The sequence below is a fragment of the Lacerta agilis genome, chromosome 4 (assembly GCF_009819535.1).
Source record: "Lacerta agilis isolate rLacAgi1 chromosome 4, rLacAgi1.pri, whole genome shotgun sequence".
NCBI lineage: Eukaryota > Metazoa > Chordata > Lepidosauria > Squamata > Lacertidae > Lacerta > Lacerta agilis.
In genome coordinates, this window is record NC_046315.1 from 64,785,563 (window position 1) to 64,808,215 (window position 22,653).

Below are 22,653 nucleotides of genomic sequence, written 5' to 3' on the forward strand. Positions count from 1 at the left end.
ATTCCAAACAGATAGGTGCTTAACAGTGCATAGAAAAGACTAATAATCCGGAGAAGCAGAATATGCCATGTCCTGCACAAACTGTATTCAGCTTCCTTTGCCTCCATTTACAGTATATTGGTGATTTTCCAACTCTATGGCTGCCCAATAAACTCTCTACATAAGACTGTGCAAGATCACTAAGCTACAGAAAACCTAGCTGTGCCTAGTCATCATGATGGTGCAGTAGGGTACAGAAATATATTAATAGTTAGGGTACATTTTGTTGAAATGTCACAAAACAAAATAAAAATTCAAGTACAGCAATTTCAGCTGTCTAACAGAAATAGCAGGCTTGAGAAGAGGACTGCTGCAGGGCTCCCTGTCACAAATATTACCCTTTCAGCTGCCCCAATATGCAAACAAGAAACATGTTAACTTCATAGGGATTCCAGAGGGCAAATGTTGAGAGAAACGGAAGCTCTATCTTTCCATACAAATTGTTGAAAGTGGTGCACTATGCAGGGAGAATAGTTACTTTCAAACTCACTCCCCACCCATCTCGAGTTCCCCTAGGTTCCTTTGTTAAGCTCTCTACCCTTGTTGCTTTATCTTCAAATGTCTAACATAACTGTGTGCCTTCCTGTTACAGGTATGGAGAAACTTAAAAAATATGTTCTTAAAGTTGACTGAAGCAGCTCTAAACTGAAATATATCATGAAGATATTCTGTTATGGACAGTAGTCAGTTTAAAACAATACCATTTACTGTATTTCAGACAAGATGCTGCAAAAGCTTCAGTTTCCATATACTTCGATAAACAAGCCATCTAAAATGGCTATTCACACTTGTTTGAGCTGAAAACTCACTTATGTCCTGCTGTGAAGTGCCCGCTGCTGGCACAGTAGCTGGAACATGGCTTCCACTAACAATGTGAGATGGATGTGACGCATCGCTTTCGAGCTGTTCTGGAATGTCCTCTTGATCTAGAGGAGAAGTAGGAACAATGCCCTCATTATTCTGCAATTATCAAAGCAGGGCAAAGAAATGGACACAGTGTGGGAATGACTGAGTTCAGAATGCATAAGTGTAAGCCATTAATTAAGTGCTCTTCTTGGCCAAGCCAACCATTACCCTAAGAATGAAGAAACTTCAAATGGGCTGTTTTAATCAGAATCATGGGACTGTCTGGCTTGGAAACTAGTTCTTACAATATGTTTCCTAAGCAAAGAGTCAAAACAGCTTCAACTCAATGTGGACTTTGTAGGATTAAAATCCACCAGTGAGACACAAGAATGAATGCAAAATATGGAGGGCCTGGTTGCATTTGAGTCACTTCCATAAAACAAAACTTTCAAGTTTCCTATAGTTTTGCCTCTTCTCAGGCTGGAGTTTATTGGTGTTTGGTAGGGCCTGCAAGCATCATGTCCCTCTCCAGTTGTTTCAACTCCTCTATCACCATACATAAACATCACTAACAGGTTCTGTCAGAAAGCAGCAGTCTGTTATCTTTTAATATCAGGTTTTTCATTATTGTTATATAATCTTGTTTTTATAAGGAACAGCAACATCTGAAGGGCCACAACTGTCATCACCCCTAACCAATGGCCACGTAGGCAGTGACTTATGGGAGTTACAGTCCAACACCATCTGAAGTGTCAAAGGTTCTCCATCCCTGATACAGGTTATATAAAAATATAACCTGGCTAATTTATAGGCTCAATATCCAGACGACTGGTCTGAGGTGCATGCCACACATTTTTTTTATATACCATGCCCACCCACCTCCTCAGCCAAGTCTCTGCTGCCAGTGATAATGTACCGGTATACATATGTACACATGTGCCCATCCATACTTTCATATCCATCTACAAACACTAAGAGAATCAACACAAGGAACTGTGTGATAGCAGTACAAGCCAATAAGTTATAATTGCATTTTTTTTGGCACAGCTTTAATTTGCACTCCCTCAATAATTCTGTCCAACCCAAATTATAGTTTGTATATCCAGTGCTGTAACCCTCTCTTTCATGCACTTACTGGTTTTCCCTGTGCATTATCCAATTCCAACATTTTTCACTTTCATTAAATCTCATAATTTTACATCACATCTTCTAAGTTTTAAACCAGAGCTTTCCAAACTTTTCATGTTGGTGACACACTTTTTAGACATGCATCATTTCGCAACACAGTAATTCAGTTTTACTAGCAAGCTGGAGGTTAAAGTAATCCCTTTCCGGCCCCAGGAGGAGTGCAAGGAGCATATGCACGACACAACTACACACTGCAGCCAATGCACTAATGTGTCACGACACACAGTTTGGAAAGCTCAGTTTTAAACTATCTCTAGTTTTTCATTTCCAGGTTGTGGCAAACATCAGATATATTAACTAAAATGTCTATCAGAAGAGTGCCAGTGTTTCCCAAAGCTCTGACTTTATACTTTGCCTATGCCAGCAGATCTGAAAAGACCTCACCAATATAACCTGTACAGCTTCGGCATATTTTGCTTTTGTACTAATGTGGGTTCCCAAGACCAATGTGTAGGTCATACAATGTCCAATACCATTCCCACTAACATTTACACACATACATACACAAGGATTAGGCTAGGCTTCAATTCTGTGCATTTTATATGTTAAGACCATTACACAGTTGCCCGGTAAAACGGGTGGCTTAAAACAAGTTGAGAGGTTATGAAAAGCCAAAAACAAAAACAAAACCCAAGAGTCATACTTAAGAGATTTCTGGCTTTTAAAAAAAGGTGGCTCCCAGATATAAAATTTCTGCATTGCTTCTTTCTGAAAAACATAGTAAAAACTTACATTTACTGGCAGACTCATCATTTCCAAGGTCAGAGTTGTCATTTCCAAGGTCTTTATACAGGAGCTTCTCAGGTTTTGCAGAGTCACTAACACCTTGAGTTTCACCTTGCTCCTGATGAAGACTAGAAGGAAGGAAGGAGATGGAGAAAAGTGATTACATTTAGTTTAGAAAAGCTTCTAAAACGTAAAGTTAATAGTCCTGTGTCACATCTGCAGAGCAAATCATGGGCATAACATACAAAGACATGAACGTTAGTTACCAGAAAGGTTTCTCAAAGCTCTTTGTTTTGCTCTTGCAGGAGGCGCCTTTATGCACAGTTTTCCCTATGTCAGCATCAACCATCAGAAAACTGAGTTAAGGTTGTATGGAGGGGGAAAAACCATAGTGAGGTTCCTTTCTGCAGTCTGGATGACAGCTTCCATGATGTCCAAGTGTTCTAATAATTCAGATTTCAGTCATAATATCCAATATCTAAACTCATGATCTCGTATTTCACAATAGCAAGGTTGCCTCATCATTTTATCAACTTGCATACCACTGTACAGTACTCTCTACCTTCTTCCTGATGCACTATTACCAAACACACTAACACTTACGGGATACAGCTCTCAAAGTGGAACAACATGGTCAGGATATGGACCCACAAAAGTTAGGCAACCTCTACTCACTCACCACTACCCCCGAGACTGCATGTTAGAGGTCCACTACTATCTCCATCTCTATTTGAATGCAAGGGCAGCCTTCAGCAGCAAAAAAAAAAGAAAAAGAAAAAGAAAAACCAGCTCGTGTAAGGGATTAGGAAATGTTTGCTATATCTCCATATTTCTGTAATGTATTAAAAATGCAGTACACAAAAAGATACTGTAACTACTAAAGTGCCTGAGGATAAACCATGCTCTTGGAAGAACGTTTGATTACGGATATCAACAGGTAACACGCAAATATGGGACATAACATAGCTGAAGATCTTTCGCCACTATATAAACATTACCTTAGTTTTTGTTTGCAGGAGGCTGGGGAAGAAGAAACTGATATATCAGAAGCATGTTCAGGAGATGAAAGGTTGCCTGTTCTTTGAATGGGGGAGAGAGGTTGGTCTGCATTCTGATGAGGGGCAGCAAAAGATGAGGCAACTGTATCTGCAGAATAGAAGGCAACAACGTATTACTGTGCAATTGTATCTGAACAGCTACTGTAAGCAACAAAACACTTGATACCAGTAATACGCATTGGAAATCGTTCCTGGAAAACCACAGAATACTTTAAGGAGGGGTAAAAACACAGGAACATTGGAAAGCTTTGGGTGCTTAAAAGATAGGCTTGATACTCTCTAAAACTGGTTTTCAGATTAGAAAAAAATTGGTTCATTGTGGGGGAAAATACAAAAGAATTTTTTCTGCACAGTACTTCTCACCTAAGTTTATCTCCATGTTTTGATTAAATAGGAGCAAGAGAGTGTTTAATCAGAGTATACTGTGTGTGTGTGTGTGTACATACGTACACACACACAAAGACTACAGAGTCAGCAAATAAAAGACTAACAGTTTCAATGATAAATTAAAGGGGGTTAGATGAAAAACAGCATTTCCATGTTTGCAGCAAGTAGAAATGGACCAAGGGAAGGAACCATCACGGCAGAAAACTCTTAATATAAGTAGCTCTTGATACCCATACAAAGCAACAACTTCACTCATAATTCATGAATATCAAATTGCTTACCTTCAGAAAGCAGCTTGCTACTAATATTTCTCTTTGCTTTGGAAACAGGAGTAGAAGACAGACGTCTAGAAGTAGACTTCTTCCGTGGAGGGGTTAGATGATCTTTCATGTGATCCCCATTTCCTGGTGTCCATCTATAGCTTTTACTTTTTTGGCAGTGAAAGGGTAATTCTTGGGGATATAGATCATCCTGTGCAAACCAAAGTCTTTGGCGAGATGCCATGGTAAAGTTACTTGCCATAGGTGAAGAGAATGTGGTTTTTGCTGGGCCAGCTGTGGTTTGAATGGCTCTGTATTGGTAATTCCTGTAGGCCTCTTCTAAATACTCAGCTTCTCTCTCCAATTCTTTTATTCTAGCCTTTGTATTAGCTACAAATTCTAAATCAGAATCTTGTGAAGTGTTAGATTTCAAAAGGTGGTGATGATGTCTGGGGCTTGTACCATTTCCCATTCCAATAGTATCAGCCATTGGCCGTGTTTTCAGGAAAGCACCATCTATATAAATATCAGGAGGTACAGTCTTGTCATCAAACAAGTCAATGACAGAACGATCAACCAAAGAGGGCTTTGGATTCCGATACACTTCATTCTCTAACGCTACAGGCAAGAATTTAATAGAGAAAAAGAAAACAATTTAAGACAAATTTTGATTTGGTCATTATATATTTAGCATGCAAAACTGAAAACTGAACTTACCTTACATTTTAATATAGTTATTCTATACACAAATCCAACATGCTTTAATATAGCAAAAAAAATTCAAATTTATTTCTGGTTTTTAAAGTTAGTATGATCAAACAAAATGAACAGAAAATATTCAAATTAAGCTGAAAGGAGCCACAAAAGAAGAGAGTTAGATTCAAAGAGCTGCCTATACCAGCAGAAGGCAGTTACACACACAAGAATAAAATGTTTAAAATCAAATGTAGAAGCATAATGAAAGTATTTGCCTAGTCATTTCAAGATTTGAGGTGGATTATGAGGTCTCTTAAAGCTATAATAAGGTACCCAAGGTGGGGGGGGGGACCAAATACACAGAAAGCCACATTTAAATTGGATTTAACTCAATTTCAGAAACTGATTTCAAACAAAGAATGTTGTAACAGAAAGGAATGAATGGGGGCAAATAAGAAAATCTGAGATGGGAGCAATAAAATATAGTTATGGAAGGTTTCTGGCTAAAAATTGCAGAAACTCTTTTGGTTTCTTGGCTCTGATTAAGGAACCTTTAGACCATGAAATTGTAAGTCATAAAAAACTGTTATTCTTTAAGATGCCACAAGAATCTTTACTGATTCTTTTCTGAACGGTCGGATATTGTCTACATATGGTCAAGATCTTTCTCCATAATAAAAAATGTTTTAAATTTAAAAATTCACAATATCAAATACCAGACTTTTACAAAAAAAAATCAATACATGCCATTTGTCATGTGTATTATTTCAATCTGCTCCAATACTTAAATAAAACTGCTCTAAATAAAGCCTGATCTTATTCTGAGTTAGCCCAAAAGTGGAGAGGATTTTTCAAACCTGTCTGCGTCTGTTTCAGTTGTAACTTAAGGTCTTCCATTTGTGCATTTAACTTCCCGATAGTATTTTCACATTCCGACAACTGAGTCTTCAGCTGTACACAATGTTCAATCTAAAAAGATTTCAGAGACAAAATGCCTTACTAATTCAAGAGCATTCTTACACACTGAAGCAACTAATCCATATAGTTACAAATGAGCAATCAGCCCCCCAGGTCTCAAGTGAATGGACTGGTGGAAGGGAGGCAGAGAGAAACAGATATTTTGATTTTGAGAGCACCAGTTCCTCATCTAGAGAAATGAAGAATATGAATGTAGAGTCTACATTTGGCCTTTGTTTGGGAGAATTTAGTTGTCTAATTCCTAAAGTATATTATTAGCACAGTAAGCATTTACAACACTAACAATTTACTTAGTGTTATGCAAAGAGTTCTCAATTCAGCAGCAAATACAAGTGTAGAGGGTGTGCACTGCTTTTGCAGAATCAGACTGTATTTTTTAACATTGGTTTTAGACTTTAATAATTTGGAGTGAGGAAAATGTGGTTGATGAATTTATGCTGATTCTATTTTGTTAAAAAAAAGTATTTTAAATAAACACTATCTTTGACAAAGGTCTTTAGAAGAACGAGCGTAAACAACAAAATGGTAGTTTACCTCATTTTGTAACTGTTTTTCCAAGAGTTGCTTATGAGTGTCACATTCTTCACCTTCAAGCTTCCTAGCATGTTTTGCTCTTTTCAGCTCTGCCTCAAGGACCAAATATTCAGCTGATGGACGACTCAACTCTAAAGATAGTAGGATTGGGGGTGGAGGGTGGGATAAAGTTAAAATCTAACCTTGCCAGGAAACACTGCATCTGATGAACAGATACGCTGTAGCAGACCTTCCAACTATACTCTTTAGTGTTCTGTGCTAGGATTCAAATGGTTTAACTCCTGGAAAGCCTTGGATGCAGGCAGTCACTGAACATCCTTCTTAGCATTAACAAAAGATTAATAAGGTTCCATCCAATAATCAGAAAAGCATGGATGTGGGTTTTACACAAACCCACATGGATACTGAGGACAGCACAGCACAACAAACCAAGGAGAGGAGCAAACAGTGGACTGCAGACAGGCCTTATCCTATTGGTTAATCTCCTTCAAAAACTTGAGTCATTGTTCTGTGTTTTTGGCTATCTTAGCCTCTGGGGCATCTAAACGCTCGAGTACATAATATACACATTGACATACACAACTTATAATAAGGGCATATAACCAAGCCAGTTGAGGTCCCTCTATATCTGAGGTCATCTTTTTAGCTCCTTGCTCGAATCACAGTCATTTGTATATAATCAGCAAAGCACATAGGCTTTAGCCTTTGGCTAGCTACTACAGATTTTATATCTTGTGCAACACCATTTTAAAGAAAGCCCATTGATGTCATTGTCACTATTCAATAGGTGCCAGTGACAGTCTTGCAAAGAGATAGGTGCAGATAAGTAGTTTTGGATGGGTTACTTCCTGAAGCACTATGAAAACCATGAAAAACCCATTTAGTTATGATAAAAATACAAAAGAAAAACAAATAACAAAGAGAAAGAGCAGACATGCTATTACATTTCTAAAATGTATTTTCTTTGAAAATCTCGCTGATAATTTTTTTCAAAGAATATTAGATTCACACTAACTGTCTCGAAGTTCCAAGTTTTCATTGTGCGCCTCTCCCAACTGTTGTTTGAGTAGCTTATTCTGCACCTGAAGTTCCATTTTCTCTTCTTTTAGTGTTGGATAATCTGAGACTTCTTCCAGTTTTTTTGTCATCAACTGATTTTGCTTGCTTAATAATAAAACTTGAGCCTTGACTGAATCTAGTTCCAGCTGGAAATAAATACCATATTAGGGGGGGGGGGGAAGTTAGTAGACCTCTTCCAGGATATAACTGGATAATTTATTCATCAGAATTATAAAAGTAGTAAAAATATATTGCTAAAACAGACATTTTAAATTCAACTACCTCAAGCTCTTTTGAATGTGATACAGCATGTTCGAATTCCTGCTTTTTTGAATTAAGAGAAATGGTCTCTTCATGCAAAAGCACAGCTTTATCTGGTGAAAAACAGGGAAGTTTTATATTAGACATATTTAATTAAATAAAAGTCAAACATTTGTTTTTGAGTGGTAGGTTTTTAAAATACAGAGGTAGATATAAAAACACCTTTAATTCTTTTCTCATCTTCAGTAATTTTCTTGGTTCTAGCGATATATTCCTCATTTAGTTCAAGCTGATACCTAGGAATAAAAAGTATTGCAAAATGTTGACAATTTATTGAAGACTTTTAATTGATTAAGCATTGTCAGCTTCAATTCCATGTGTCTTTATAGCTAAAGTCATAGTAGCTTTATCCTGGATAACTAACCATGTTCAACCTTCAGAAACAAATCAGAGGGAGAAACCATATATAACATTATAGTCCTAAACACAATTGACAGCTAGTTGAATCCAAGTAGATGAACTCAATTGAAACTTGCTTAAAACTGCACCCTTAGTTTCTTTTTGTTCAAATTTGGCCCAGGAGGAAAGAGGCCACTATATATGTGTACCCTGGCCAGCAGCATTTCCTTCAATCATGACATCCCTACAAAATTTAATCCGAGTTTAAATATTTGAGCATCTCCTGATTAAATATTAAATATTTGAGCATCTCCTAATTAAAATCTAAATCCCTAAAACAGCAACTGCTAGCCTTTTTAAGGCAGAGGATCACATTGCCCTTTGGTCAGCACTCCAGGGACTGAAGCACAGAAGTGGGCATGGGCAATGTGTAAAGTACTGTACTTTTCTGTGTAGAAGACTAGGTTTCTCTCTCTAAAATTCATGCTAAAAAGTGGGGGTTGTCTTATACAAGGGAAGTGCATAGGTTGTGTGTTTGATTGGTTTCTGCCATGGCTATCAGCTATTGTGCGTGTTATTGGTGTCAATGGGTGGTGTTTATTGGCCGATGCTGTGGCAATTGGGCAGGCGATCGGCAGCTTCTGCCGATGAGAGAACAGAGGAGATTTTGTGGCACGTGCGGGTGAGCAATTTTCGGCATTCCCCCCCTAACCCAAAACAGGGGGGTTTATACATATGGGCATCTTACACACGGAAAAGTACAGTACAAAAAAATATAGGGGAGAAAATACAACCTGTGGGCTAGTCACTCCTGCCTTAGTAGAGTTTCAGGTCATTGCAAGAGGATGAACAAGAAACCTCTATAGGCTTACTGCTTCCATTACTCTCCTCTTGTCCATAGGGCAAATGCTCCAAATTACATCTCTTCCCATCACACTGACAGACACATCCCTAGTGTATGAAAATGCTCCAATAAAGTTTCACTTATTAGTATATTCTGTTTGTCTTTACTATGTGACTACTTTTCTATGCGCATCATATGCATTCACTGAATGAGACAGGCAAATTAATTACTTTAGGAGTTCGTTCTTTAGCTTCTGGTCGTAAGTCTCTTCAATGTTCTTCACAGTTACCTCTCGATGACGAAGTGCATCTTCTACAGTTTTATTTTTTGATTCTTGAAGGTTTTGAGCTCTGAAGCAAAGAAATAAAATGCACAACAATCCTAACAGAACAAATGAGGTGACAGAAGCATCAGAAACATGATGGGGAACTTATCATTACAGTGGAACTCACAACAAAATGCTGCAAAATGTGCCTAGGAGTTGGGGAGTTGGGGGGGGGGGAATGCTGAGGTAAGAAGCAAATGGATATTGGGTGGACAAGTGGAGTCCCCCCAAACCCCAGACGACCCCTGAGCGGAATAATGACACAAGACAACATGTTATGGGATTAAAATTCCCCACAACTTTATTAAGATTCAGATGTAGGGAGACCTTGGCTCAGGCATTGGGCATTTTTCCTACCCAGCCCCCAGCCGGGGATCTGGGCAACGTCAGGGTTATCGAGAATGTGTGGGGATTGGGCTGGCTCTGGAGAACATATGTTCAAGCAGATAGCACGCCCCCCATTTGCCGCCACTGGTGGGGGAGAGCAATGACAACTTCTCGGCGTATGGCCAAAGCTTCCCCCAATACCCCTTTAACAGGGAACCCTGTTATCACCACCACACTGGGGGCGTGGACTCACCGCCCCATGCCCCCCCCCATTTAGGAAGATGACTAAAGGATTCCGCCCAAGGCCTGAAACCACCAAAGTTGTGACGAATTGCTACGGGAAAGGTGAAACCTGCCAATGCAGGGAAATTCCTTGCCGGCCCTTCAACAGCGGCCTTGACATAGCAGCACCTGCGTACCTGTGAAGAAGAGGTTAACCTGCAAAATAAGCGTTAATTGAGGGAGTGGAGGGTGGGAGAAGCTCTGGAGCTGACTGCTGCTTCCCAGGTAAGCTACACCCTCTATTGTGTGGGCTGGGTAGTCCCTCCCCTTACCTGGCCAATCCCTTAGCAACGCCTCCCCCAGGCGGGATTGGACGGTTAACTGGGGTAGGCGGAGACCCCAGGTATCCCTTCTGGGGGAGGGCGCAGCCAGCCAAACTTCCAGCTGTCACCCAGGAATTCAGGGTGCTGTGTGCAACCGAGCAAACGTCGCCCCCCCCATTTGATGTGGGGAGCGGTCATTCTGCCACCCCATTAGAGTTCTTTTTTTAAAGTTCTCTCTTTTTTGTACTCCTGCAACCCTTGAGATTTTCACCAAGCTTCCTACCATCTCCCTCATATGTGGATGCAGCCATCTTAAGTACCCACACATGAAGAACTAAGTTTGCTATTTGATTTGTTATTAGGGTGTTTTTACTTGGTAGGTTTAAAGTGACTCAGATGACAATGTGTCTTCAGACCCCCACATTTCCCATAATTATATTACTGTACAAAGCAATGGCTAATCATATGGACAAAAGTTTCATATTCAAATGTTCCCTTCTGTAACTACACTTCCCTTATAATCAGTTGTTTAGAGCAAGAATAGCAGTAAAGCTGGTTGTTAGTTTCTTCAAATACCCCTGTCCATCCAAACCCTTCCACCCACACTGTGCTTTGCAAAGCCACTTTTAACAGCACCGATGCTACCTCCCATAGCCAATCCCAAACTTATAATCATTTTAATCTCCTTCCCACATGGCATTGTTCCCCACCCTAAATTTCTTCATTATGTCAAAACAAAACAAAAAACAACCTGAGAGCTTAAACTACCCTGCCATACAACTCTCCAGGGTCACTATTACCCATTCCGGTTTGACTGCAAATGCTGGCAAAGTACAAGTTCCACACTCCTTGACACCTGCACTGCATGAGCACAGAGACCTGTATTAAAGCATACTGCAGAAATCACTGGTATGTCAGATAGTTTACAGCATTGCTACCAAGCCCTGACAGATTTAAATGTGGGCTGTGTTAAAGATTAGGCCTTAAATCTGACAACCCTACTGTTGAACATATACTACTGATTTCAGGAAATCTTGAACAACACTGGCTCACGAACTAATTATTTAGGACTGCAAATGCTGAAAGTAAAGGAATTACAAGGGAGGATGAAGCTTATTCCTCTATTTCAAAGGTTTACCAGCTCCCTCTTCTGGGTAATCAGAGGGATTTTCACCTATCATTAAACTGAAGGGGAGGGAACGGGAATTAAAAAGAGACAAACTTAAACTGCCTAATCAGTTAATTATGGATTCCTGAGCAACTATGCTTAAATATTATTTACATACTTATTTGATAGAAAACTTCTAAGCAGTTCACAAACCCGTATTCTCCTAAATATACATCAGGACTAATGGCAAAACATCAACATACACTGTTGTCAGTATCTAGGTGGTTTAATTTTAAAAAATCATGATTTCAAAACACACTGTCAAAGCAATGCCAACTTTTCGATGAAACACCATACTGCTTCTAGAGATGTAACATTTACATTTAATGAAATAAGAGTAAATGAAGCTTCATACTAACTGTAGCATTTAGAAGGACAAAAAAAATATGGGAGGTTTTCCCAACTAAAGTTATATGAATGTTTAGCAACTCACAATTCAAAAGCTTCTATTCTCTGCTTCAGTTCTGCCTCTCGGGATCTTACTGTTTCAATATCTTTCAGCAGGCTTTGCCTTTGCAGATAAATTTCCCTTGCATCAATCTATTGGAAAAAACATATCTGAATTATATGCAGCCCAAAATGTAGCAACAGCAGCATATTCTATATGAGATTTAGAAGGCTGTATTCACAACTAGCATTCTATTGTTAACTGGTTGCTGGAACTGCCTGCACTTCATTATGCAGTTTGCTGATAAAACTAGTTACTACTAGAAGACTTAGCAGTAGTTACAACTAGTTAAACAGGTGCTGTATTTTTTGATCCATAAGATGCACTTTTTCCCTCCTAAAAAGGAAGGGGGGAAGTCTGTGTGTCTTATGAAGCGAAGGTGGGGGCACCAGGGCCTTAAAAGGCTCCTTTTGGGCCACTAGTCCCATCTCCTCTGTCGCCACCACCCACCGCCTCCCGCTGAACGCGGCGAGAGGCGGGGTAGCAGAACCAGCAGCCCGAAAGGAGCCCTTCCGGGCCACTGGTTACGCTGCCGCCCGCTGAACGCGACAAGAGGTGGCAGGGGCATGACCAGAGGCCCGAAAGAAGCCCTTCCGGGCCGCTGGTCAGGCTGCCGCAGCTGCCCCCCACTTAACGTGCCAAGAGGTGGCGGGGGGCATGACCAGTGGCCCAAAAGGAGCCCTTCCGGGCCGCTGGTTCCGCCGCGGACACCGCTCACCACCGCCCCCCGCGTTCAGTGGTAGCGGTGTGACCAGCGGCCTGGAAGGGCTCCTTCCGGGCTGCTGGTCCCGCCCCCTGCCACATTCAGCGAGAGGCGGGGCGGCGTCAGTGGCTCTCCTCCGGCTTTAAAGCCAGCTGGGGAGATGGGGACGATGCTAGGTCCGCCCCTTCTCCGCAGCTGGCTTTAAATCAAGAGGGGGGGAGAACTGCTAGCGCCGCACACTCCCCCCGCTTGCTTTAAAGCCAGCGTCAAAGGGGCAGGGGAGGAATGAGGAACGTCCCCACCCCCCACCCCTTTGCCGCTGGCGGCTGCGGAGGAGGGACGTGCAGCCCAAAAGCTGCTTTTTCCTCCTCCGCAGCCATTGCCAGTTTTGAGTTAGAATATCCCCCCCCCCCCCCCGTTTTCCTCCTTCAAAAACAAGGAGCGCCTTATGGTCCGGTGCACCTTACGGTCCGAAAAATACAGTATCTTATGAGTTATGGGAAGAGTTCCAGGATTTTTCTTCTTTTTTTTTAAGTGGCTAGCAGTGCGAAGGGAATAAGACACAAATATTAGGGCATGAAAGATGCATTTCCACTTTTTGAAATACAACATCCCACACCATAACTTATGCAGCGCATTTTAATAGCAGGTGGTCACATTTTTCAGCACAAATTGCAGATTAGGAACAAACCACAATGGAAGATATATACAAGTAACTTGCAAGCAAAATACATACAGTCACTCCCAATAATTTCCCAGTATGGCACTTGATATTGGATAAAACCTCCCAACTCCTCCATTCAATTTGTTCAAATTTTTCAAACATTACCTCTTGCTGCTTCTGAAGCCTCTCAATAGCATTTCTTTCTCGAGAACTCAGAGCCTCTGACTTGGCTCTGTGAACTTTTTCAAATTCTCTACGAAGCTCTGAAATCTCTTTCTGGGATTGTGCTCTCTCGTCCATCTTAATTTTGGCTATTTCAACCTCTTTGAAGTGTTGCAACTGTGAAATTCAAAATAAAATTATAAGTGTCAACTGTCACATCAAAATACTAGATCACAGCTAGATGGCTAATTCTTGTGACTAGCAAATCCCTCCTGTGTAAGAATGTAATAAAGTACCATGGTAAATCCACTGCTCTACAACTAATCAGATCTCCCAATTTTCCTTTTCCTAAAAGCAACTGTTGGGTGAACAGGCATTTGCAGCACGCACTGATGCATGCAAGGGGAAAGGATTGAGCCACATTATAGCCCTGATCCAAGTCGCTTCCTATAGTTTTTAAAGACAAAGTGATCAATTCACAGATCTCCTGTTTAATGTAACTTTGGCCGTTAAGTGAGCAAGCAATTGAGACAGAGCATTTAGTTGATCCTGAAAATAATCCCTATGATTACTCCTACGAAGCATAATGTAAACAGCCATGTCTTGCTCAATAAATGTTCGTCCTCTGCTTTTCCTTCACGTATTTTGTGTACTCTGAGAAAAGGTAAATTGTTGTACTGACACAAGCATCAAAATGCAAATTTTCATGTGCCTATAAGACTGACAAAACATCATTGCCTCTCCTCCCATTTCTCTTCACCTTCTGAGACATTTCCTCTTGAAGCTGCTGTTCTACTTCTTTTCTATATTCAGCAAGTTTTACTTCAAACGACTCAGATTTGTGGCACTGAGGATACATGTCTGCAAACTGTTCATCAATCAGTTGAAGTTTCTCGGCTATGAGAAAATATACAAAAGGCATTGTTCCATTATATGTGATCATACTAAACAAAAGAAATTTAAACTGTTGACATTTTTATAGGGGCCAGCTCTCCTACTTCATTTTATTATGCTATGATGCCAATGATGATTTATATTTATTGGCTGCTTTGCTCATGGAAATGACTCAAAGTAACATACAAACATAATAAGAAATACTAAAACCAGTTACAATAAACACCACCAATAACTCTCCCCATCCCAAATCACACATCTATAGAAATAAGAGACATGTCTTACAGATTCTGCCCCCCGCTCTAAAGAGCCCACGAATATTTTAAAAATCTTCAAATTAATGACCTAAAGCTTAGGTTAAAAGGAAGTCTTTGCCTGGTGTCTAACAGATAAATATAGCACCAGACAAAAGGCCCTTTAGAGAGCATTCCACAAGCAGGAAGTAACCACTGAAAAGTGGCAGAGGGCACTCAACAGTGACTGACTGTCAACAGCCTGCACCATTCACATATTACACAAATTAGCCACGGCCTCAAAAGAAGCATCAGTCATATGAGTCGGAAAATCCCCAAGAGCTACCTGGAAGCCATCAGCCTCCAAGGGTAGGCCAACCTAACAGGTCCCCTGCCTCTGCTTGAGGGGGGGAAGGGTCTGAAAGCATAAAGCTATGACTAACTTCTACTAAAAAGAGCACCAAGGAATAAATGAAAGAGAGAAAACAATATAGAAATAAATCAGGTATCTAGCAGCCTGAAACTATGCTCCAGCTTAAATAGATGCCACTTTTGGCATCTGTATATATAGACTGCATCTGTATCCCATCCTAACTTCCATTCTATGAATAGATTGCTTGGGCTAGTATTGCATTTGTGTTCCATCTGTTCATCTGAAATATGTTTTCTGTCCTATGCAGTGTTTTGGAGTATATTTCCCACAACCATAGAGAGAATTCCTGGCCTGCAGGCGCAGGAAGTAAAAGAGGATGATGTGACTGGTATATGCACTAGTATACTTTTCAACCCTGCAAGATTTTTTTTTTTAGGGGGGGGGGCATAATTCTACTATTTTTGTTCTACACTTCTGCAGCTGGCTAGGTGTAGCAAATTCATAGGACCAGTCTAGTACATACCTATGTAATCACATACCTATCTTTCCAGAGAACTCTCTGTAGAGAAGACACCATTTTCAATGTTTCTGTTTTCTCTCAAAGCACAAAACTCACAACCATATTGTGTTGAAATGTGAACCCATAATCATGTTTTGATCCACATTTAGAAATTGCAACATATAAATATGTGCAACTCCTTCTTAGCTAAAACTTTCCCAACTTTTTTGAAGGATATGCTTTTTAAAGGTAACAAGTTGCACATATACTCGTTAGTAAAGAGTTATGTCAGAAGCAGTATGAAAGAAAGGATACAGAACAGATGCTACAGCATTCTCTTTCTTAAGGCTGAATATATAAATAGCTAAGAAAGTCTGAGGATAAAGCAACTACGGTAACTCCACTTACCAAGAGATTCTTTACCAGGTGTGGGACTGGTCTGAGTTTCTGTGTTGCAAATCTGCTTATGCAGGCTATGGTCTATCAGTTCAGTTAATATCTGTACAAGAAAGCCTTAGAGATACACCATTAATCACACATCTCTTCTCCAACAAATGACAAGTTTCAAACTCAAGAAGGAATAAATATCATTTTGCAACAGTAAAAGAGTATCAATGAATGGAAGTTGAACAATTCTAAAGAAAAAAAGCTGTCCCTCTTATTTTTAAAATTTCTTCAAAAAGAGCCTATGGTAGCAAATAATATATAAAAATGTTTTTTTTAAAAAAAAAAAAAAACATCTGAAACATTTCAAAACAGGTAAAACATTTTTAACACATAACATGTACATATGGTTTCCAACACCCATATTATGGGGAAGTTGTTTGAGAGTGTGCTGGCTGCCCAGTTCCAGGTACTCCTGGAGAAAGCAGATTATCTAGACCCATTTCAGTCTGGGTTAAGGCCTGGTAATGAGACTCCATTAGTCTTGATCACCCTGGATGCTCTTTATCAGGAGAGAGATAGGGGAGTGTAACCCTCTTACTCTATCACTCAGCTGCTTTTGATACTATCAACACTGCTTTCCTGCGGGTTTGGCCTTGTGAGTTGGGAGCAGGGGACACTCTTCTGCAGTGTTACCACTATTTGTGGGGCTGGTTCCACAGATAGCATTAGGTAACAGCTTGTTGGCTGTTGGGAATGGTCATTAAGGGAGTGCTTATTTCTCTGTAACATCTGAATCAGGAGCTGTGCAGATTCAGAATCAGTGACTGAGAGTAATGGTGGACTAGATGCGGGCCAATAAACAGAGACCCAGCAAGATGGAGGCCTTGTGAGTAGGTGATCCCCAGGTTCAGGAATTAGGCAATTTGCCTGGTCTGGATAAGGTTGCACTTGCTCTGAAGGAGCTGTTTCATACATTGGGGTGCTTCAGAATCCATCATTAACAATGGAGGCTCATGTGCCTCCAGGGGAAATGAATGTCTTCTACCAGCTTCAGTAGATATGCCAGCTGCAGCCATTCCTAGAGACAGTCTTGCTGCAGTAACCATAGCTGTCAACTTTTTCCTTTTTTTAAGGGAAATTCCCTTATTCTGAATAGGATTCCTTGCAAGAAAAGGGAAAAGTTGACAGCTATGGCAGTATCCCAGGCACTGGTAACCTCAATACTCTACTAATGCAATGTGTTCTACATGGGGCTGCCATAATATTGGTCTAGAAGCTGTGCAGAATGAAGCAGTTAGGTTACTAATTGATATGCATGGGTGCAGACATCTAACACCATTTTTAAAGGAACTGCCCTGGCTGCTAATTTGCTACTGCAGCAAGTTTTGGGTATTAACCTATAAGGCCCTAAACAATTTGGGACCAGGTTATTAAAGTGATCATATTCACCTACGCAAATCTGCCCATTCCCTAACATCACCTACAGAGGCCCTCATGGATAAGCCACAGCCAGAAGACATCCACTTGGATTACCCAGGAAGAGGGCCTTCCCTGGCTGTGTCTACTCTCCCAAATTGTCATCCCTAGAAATAGGCATGTGCCAACAATGAGGCAACTCCAGCACATGCTGAAAACCTTTTTGTTTAGCAAGGTTTGTGATGGCTACAGATGCTAATTTTTCTTGTATTTGTATTATATTTTGATATTGCTGCACACAGGCTTCAAGTGGCCACAAAATGTGCAGTATTTTTGTTTTTCTGTTTAAATATTTATGTATGCTATCCAAAGTTGCTGTTCAAACTCCTCTCTTCCAAACAGCAACTTGCCTCTTCAGCAGTAATAATAATAATAATAATTTATTTGTACCCCGCCCATCTGGCTGGGTCTCCCCAGCCACTCTGGGTGGCTTCCATCAAATATTAAAATACATTTAAAATAGGATCTGCTTATGTGAAAATGTCAAAGAAACCACTGGTCACTTATTTGGATGTCAAATGTTTCCATCTGTTTTTAACTGCTGTATTTTTATTATTAACATTAAAAAAATTAAACCACCCTGGAGGTTTTTAGTTAAACCCAGTTTTAAGTTAACTGTTATTTAAACAATTAATTAAATTGTTTAAACACGTGTGCATAATTTTAAACACACGGTATCTTTGGACTGTGGCTTACAATCTTAACTTACTTAGAATATATGTACATTATAGCTGTACCTTTTGTATTCTCTTTTTCTGAAGCTGAAATCTGAAAAAAAAAATGATTTAGTCAATTTATACCACAGTCCTGAGCTCCAGCTGAAGAGCTGCAAAGTAGCTGCCACATCCCAAGCCCTGCCACTCCCACTGGCCAGGGCAAAAGCTATGGGGCGTATCCTTCCCCCTTTTTTGCTGTGTGAATTCCAGACACATGCACCAGAGGGGTCTGAGGATCAGGTGGCATCCCACAATGCTCCCTTTGGAGCTTTTCTGCAGGCTTCTGCCAGTGAGAGAACAGCCACTAATAGTTTCCCACTCCACAGAGTGCAGTAGGGCCTTCGCAACAGTACAGCAAAGGGTCTCTACCACCTTATCCTAACCCTCTTCCACAGCACAGGTGGAGGATTTTGATTTCATTCTTATTTACCCAATGCTTAACAAAAAATAAGATTGCCAGAAATAAGATTATTTTACCAGTGCTTTGTAAAGATCAGTCTTTGGATTGATCCTTATCAGCTGTAGTAAATCTTGCATGGTGAGCGCCTTTATAAGGAGATAAAGAAGCCGGATAACTCTCAATTAGACATTTGACAATCCATATTGTCCAAAAAAAAAAAGTTAAACAACTAGGCCAACAAAATCAAAATGAGAGAATGATTGGGATGTCACATATACCTTCAGTTTGTATCAAGGCCAATTATTGCATGCCATCATACACACTTTTGCAGTCAAACACACAGGCACTCAGTAGTTAACACATTTTCACAATGATTCGCATTGAGTCTTACAATCACTCACACTCTTGCATACACAAACACACAGTAGTTCACATATACACAATGTCTCACCTTCAGAGGCTCAGAAACAGTCACTCAGTCATGCATTAACAAAGTCATTCCTAGACTTTACCATAACATATCTGACTGCTTTTAAGCTGGCTCATCAAACTGTAAGTAACTTTGCAATGAGAAACTTTCATTCTGAAGTTGTTTCTTCTCTGTACTTTAGATGTTTTGTGGGACCATTTGACCTTCAGTAGGCATTAGAAAGAAGACCCTACATCAGGCATTCCTAAACTCGGCCCTCCAGATTTTTTGGGGCTACAACTCCCATCATCCCTAGCTAACAGGACCAGTGGTCAGGGATGATGGGAATTGCAGTCCCAAAACATCTGGAGGGCCGAGTTTGGGGATGCCTGCCCTACATAGATGAACCCAATCCTGCTGTACATACCCATAATGTCTTCTTCCTGAGATTTCCAATGCCTAATTAAAGGCCTGATCCTGGCAGAAACAGATCCTTCTGTCCCCTGCTGCTGGCAAGCAAACAGGCTTTCCTACACCCACTTTTGGACTGTTTGTAGTTACATATAAAATGTACACACACACACTATTATGCTTCTGGGGTGTTGTTGTTATAAATTGTTTGAGAATTCTAGGGGGTCAACGTGTGCATGGCCCAGTGTGTGGGTGTTCACGTGCACACACACACACGCACACACACTTTGCACATATTATTCATTTTATTGGTTATTATAGAGGACTGGTGTTCAGTAAGATAGCTGGGATCCACTACTGGGCCACACTTACTTACTTACTTATTTACTTAGTAAAAAATGACAAATGCATTTTTGGACTACAGATGGTCTAGATAGGTTGATAGACAAAGTAATAACTGCACTGGATAAACAGGACTTCATTTATGTACTGAGCATAATTTCACACATCCTTCAAAAGAAGGTACTTACCTTATCCTTTTCTAATCCACTTTCTGGATAGAAGACAGACAGTGAATATTCATAGCCACATCTACGCAGGTGATCTGCCACCAGACTGTTAGAAGCACCAATTAACAATGAACTGCATTCACTAGAAACAGCTTGTGGCTGAATTTTTCCACTTAAAATGGGATTCATTAGATCATGTATGAGCTGGTTTCGAAGCTGTGTCTGGCACAAAGAAAAATGTGTATTATTGTTATCTGGGATTTCTAGAAGAAAAAGTGAAAAAGAAACATTAAATAAACTGAAAAAAGTTTAAGACTTTGATATGTTAAATGTACTGAAACCTTGTGTTACACTGGTATGTATAATGCTTTACACATTAAACAATCAGGCAATACATCAAGAGAAAATCTGGCAGCAATATTTCTTTTAATATATCTCATAATTTCATGGCTTATATACATACACCTTTGCTCTGCAGTTGTGACTACTGTATCAATGTCTATTTTATTGTGCTTTAAATATATTGAAAGCTGCCTTGAGAATTTCAGTGAGTACGCAGGGTATAAATACTGCTAAATAAATTAAAACCCTTATTTTAAACTTGCTTAATTACATCAAATACCTTAAGTGCATCCAAAACACCTCGGTTCTTAAATGTCTGATATAGTCTTCTTCGGAGTTCATCTTGTGACAGAGCCTTAAATTCATCTGAAGACATTATGATCTGAAAACATGAGAAAACAATATTGCTATTTTTGCAGAGAACCAAAAACACAAGCCATGGTAACAGAAATGTTTCCAGCTTTTTAATAATCACATATCAAAACCTCGAATTTCTAAATTTTAAAGCCTTAAGTGATTCTTAGCAGCATGCATCAAATCAGCATGTTTATTTGAGTTGCAAATGCAGGGCTATCAATTGCTGACGTGTAGCTTACATTTACCATCAACAAACATCCTGGTACTTACAAAAACAGTATTCAACAAAGGAAGTAAACAGACATGATTAGTTATATACCTAACCCACTTTCCTATGTTCTTCTGTTGCCAGCTGTTCTATTCAAAGCATTGAAACTGCAATGGCACAGAAGTGGAGACTTGTCCATTTTTTAAAAATGCAGGTCTCAAAATTATATGAATAGGTTCGATCCCAATGGGATGGAAATTTTAAAATGGGTTTGCAAGGAGATTGACTAGGGATTGAGGCAGTGTAAAGGGTAACAGAAGCAAGTAAAGTTGAAGGTAGGGTTGAAACACACATCATAATTAAAGGGTGCCTTATTGAATAGCCTAATGAACTCTCTATAATTATTTTGTTTCTTTAATGCACATTATTCTTTAATGTTATATTCTGTATGAATGAAAACTGCTACATCAAAAGCATACTTTGAATGCCCTAGAATGCAGTCCTATATGTTTACCAAGGAGCAAGGCCCACAGAATTCAGTGACTAAGTATACTTAGGACCATACATTAAAACACGCTCACTTTTACTGTGCACAAAATGTATGTAACATTCCATCCCACCTCCCAATATTCTTTCCCATTCTAAAATGATCAAGAAACAGAAGTGGGGATTAGGCCAGTACAGCAGATATAATAGGCTCAATTCCCAATGGGTGGGTTGACCAGTGTCACAACAAAGTCAACCCTTGTATTATACAGCTGTGGTAAGCACAGCAATGCTTCTGCCAGTTGTGTTGTCACAGAGTGTAGCCAGCATGAGGCCCTGCAAAGGGCACTACAAGGGGTGGGGTAGGATTCACTGGATCTTAGTCCCATCCCTCTCTGGAGAGGTCTGATTTGTGCCCCTCTACTATAGCAGCTTAGAGCTTGTGCAGCAAAAAAACAACAACAAAAACCCTCCCTTTTCATCAGTGTTCAAAACTCCCATTGTTCTAGGCCAGGGGTCAACAACCTTTTTCAGCTGTGGGCCAGTCCACCATCCCTCAAACCATGTGGTGGGCTGGACTATATTTTGAAAAAAAGAAAAGAGGGGGGGAAGAATTCCTATGCCCCACTAATAACCCAGAGATGCATTTTAAATAAAAAGACACATTCTACTCATGTAAAAACATGCTGATTCCCACACCATAGCACAGGCCAGATTTAGAAGGTGATTGGGCCACATCCAGCCCCCGAGCCTTTGGTTGTCTACCCCTGTTATAGGTGCATTTTGTGACAGGGAAATTCATTAGCGCAAGCAGTTTCTGAGCTCTGGGCACAGTGCTGCGCCTAGGATTCATATTAAAACTGCAGAGTGGAAGGAGAGGAGGACCTTTTTCTGCCTCCCCACTAACAGCTACTCTCTGAAGACTGGAAAAGAGACCATCTTAAGAATATTAGGGGGGGTTGGCAGGATAAGGACTAAACACCATGTGAAAAATGAACAGAATTATTTTAGCTGTAGTTCATTCATTTTCAGCTTTGTATTCTTTTTTTAAAAAGCATGCCTAGACATTCCGTTGTTGTGCCCATAACCTAGGTTGAAGGTGTCATTTATCTCCTAGCTTTCATATCTCAGTTTCTAAACAATGCTTTTCATCCTGGTTGGCAAGCCTGTGGATGTAACTGAGAATCTGTTGTGACCAGCCTCCCAGGGCCAACTCAGATTGTTCTGCCTGTGAAAAATTACGATATGCATAATAAGATTCAGAAAATTGACATATGTGGTGACACAATTGATTTAAGATTCTAGAATAGTAGAACTGAAAGGAATCTGAGATGTC

At 40.1% G+C, this 22,653-nt stretch overlaps 1 protein-coding gene across 1 annotated transcript in view; it reads right to left on the minus strand.

Moving 5' to 3' along the window:
* OFD1 (OFD1 centriole and centriolar satellite protein) overlaps positions 1–22,653 on the minus strand; it is a 28,189-nt gene that overhangs the window by 4,697 nt on the left and 839 nt on the right. Inside the window, exons 2-19 of the mRNA XM_033147392.1 lie at positions 20,547–20,648; positions 19,946–20,146; positions 18,673–18,741; positions 18,217–18,247; positions 16,025–16,129; positions 14,378–14,514; positions 13,621–13,794; positions 12,074–12,180; positions 9,506–9,625; positions 8,255–8,328; positions 8,054–8,145; positions 7,728–7,917; positions 6,713–6,843; positions 6,058–6,169; positions 4,526–5,122; positions 3,798–3,945; positions 2,806–2,927; positions 849–965 (exon numbers count right to left, since the gene is read on the minus strand). Coding sequence (XP_033003283.1) covers positions 849–965; positions 2,806–2,927; positions 3,798–3,945; positions 4,526–5,122; positions 6,058–6,169; positions 6,713–6,843; positions 7,728–7,917; positions 8,054–8,145; positions 8,255–8,328; positions 9,506–9,625; positions 12,074–12,180; positions 13,621–13,794; positions 14,378–14,514; positions 16,025–16,129; positions 18,217–18,247; positions 18,673–18,741; positions 19,946–20,146; positions 20,547–20,642 — 2,623 coding nt within the window. The 5' untranslated portion in view covers positions 20,643–20,648. The remainder of the gene's footprint in view (positions 1–848; positions 966–2,805; positions 2,928–3,797; positions 3,946–4,525; positions 5,123–6,057; positions 6,170–6,712; positions 6,844–7,727; positions 7,918–8,053; positions 8,146–8,254; positions 8,329–9,505; positions 9,626–12,073; positions 12,181–13,620; positions 13,795–14,377; positions 14,515–16,024; positions 16,130–18,216; positions 18,248–18,672; positions 18,742–19,945; positions 20,147–20,546; positions 20,649–22,653) is intronic.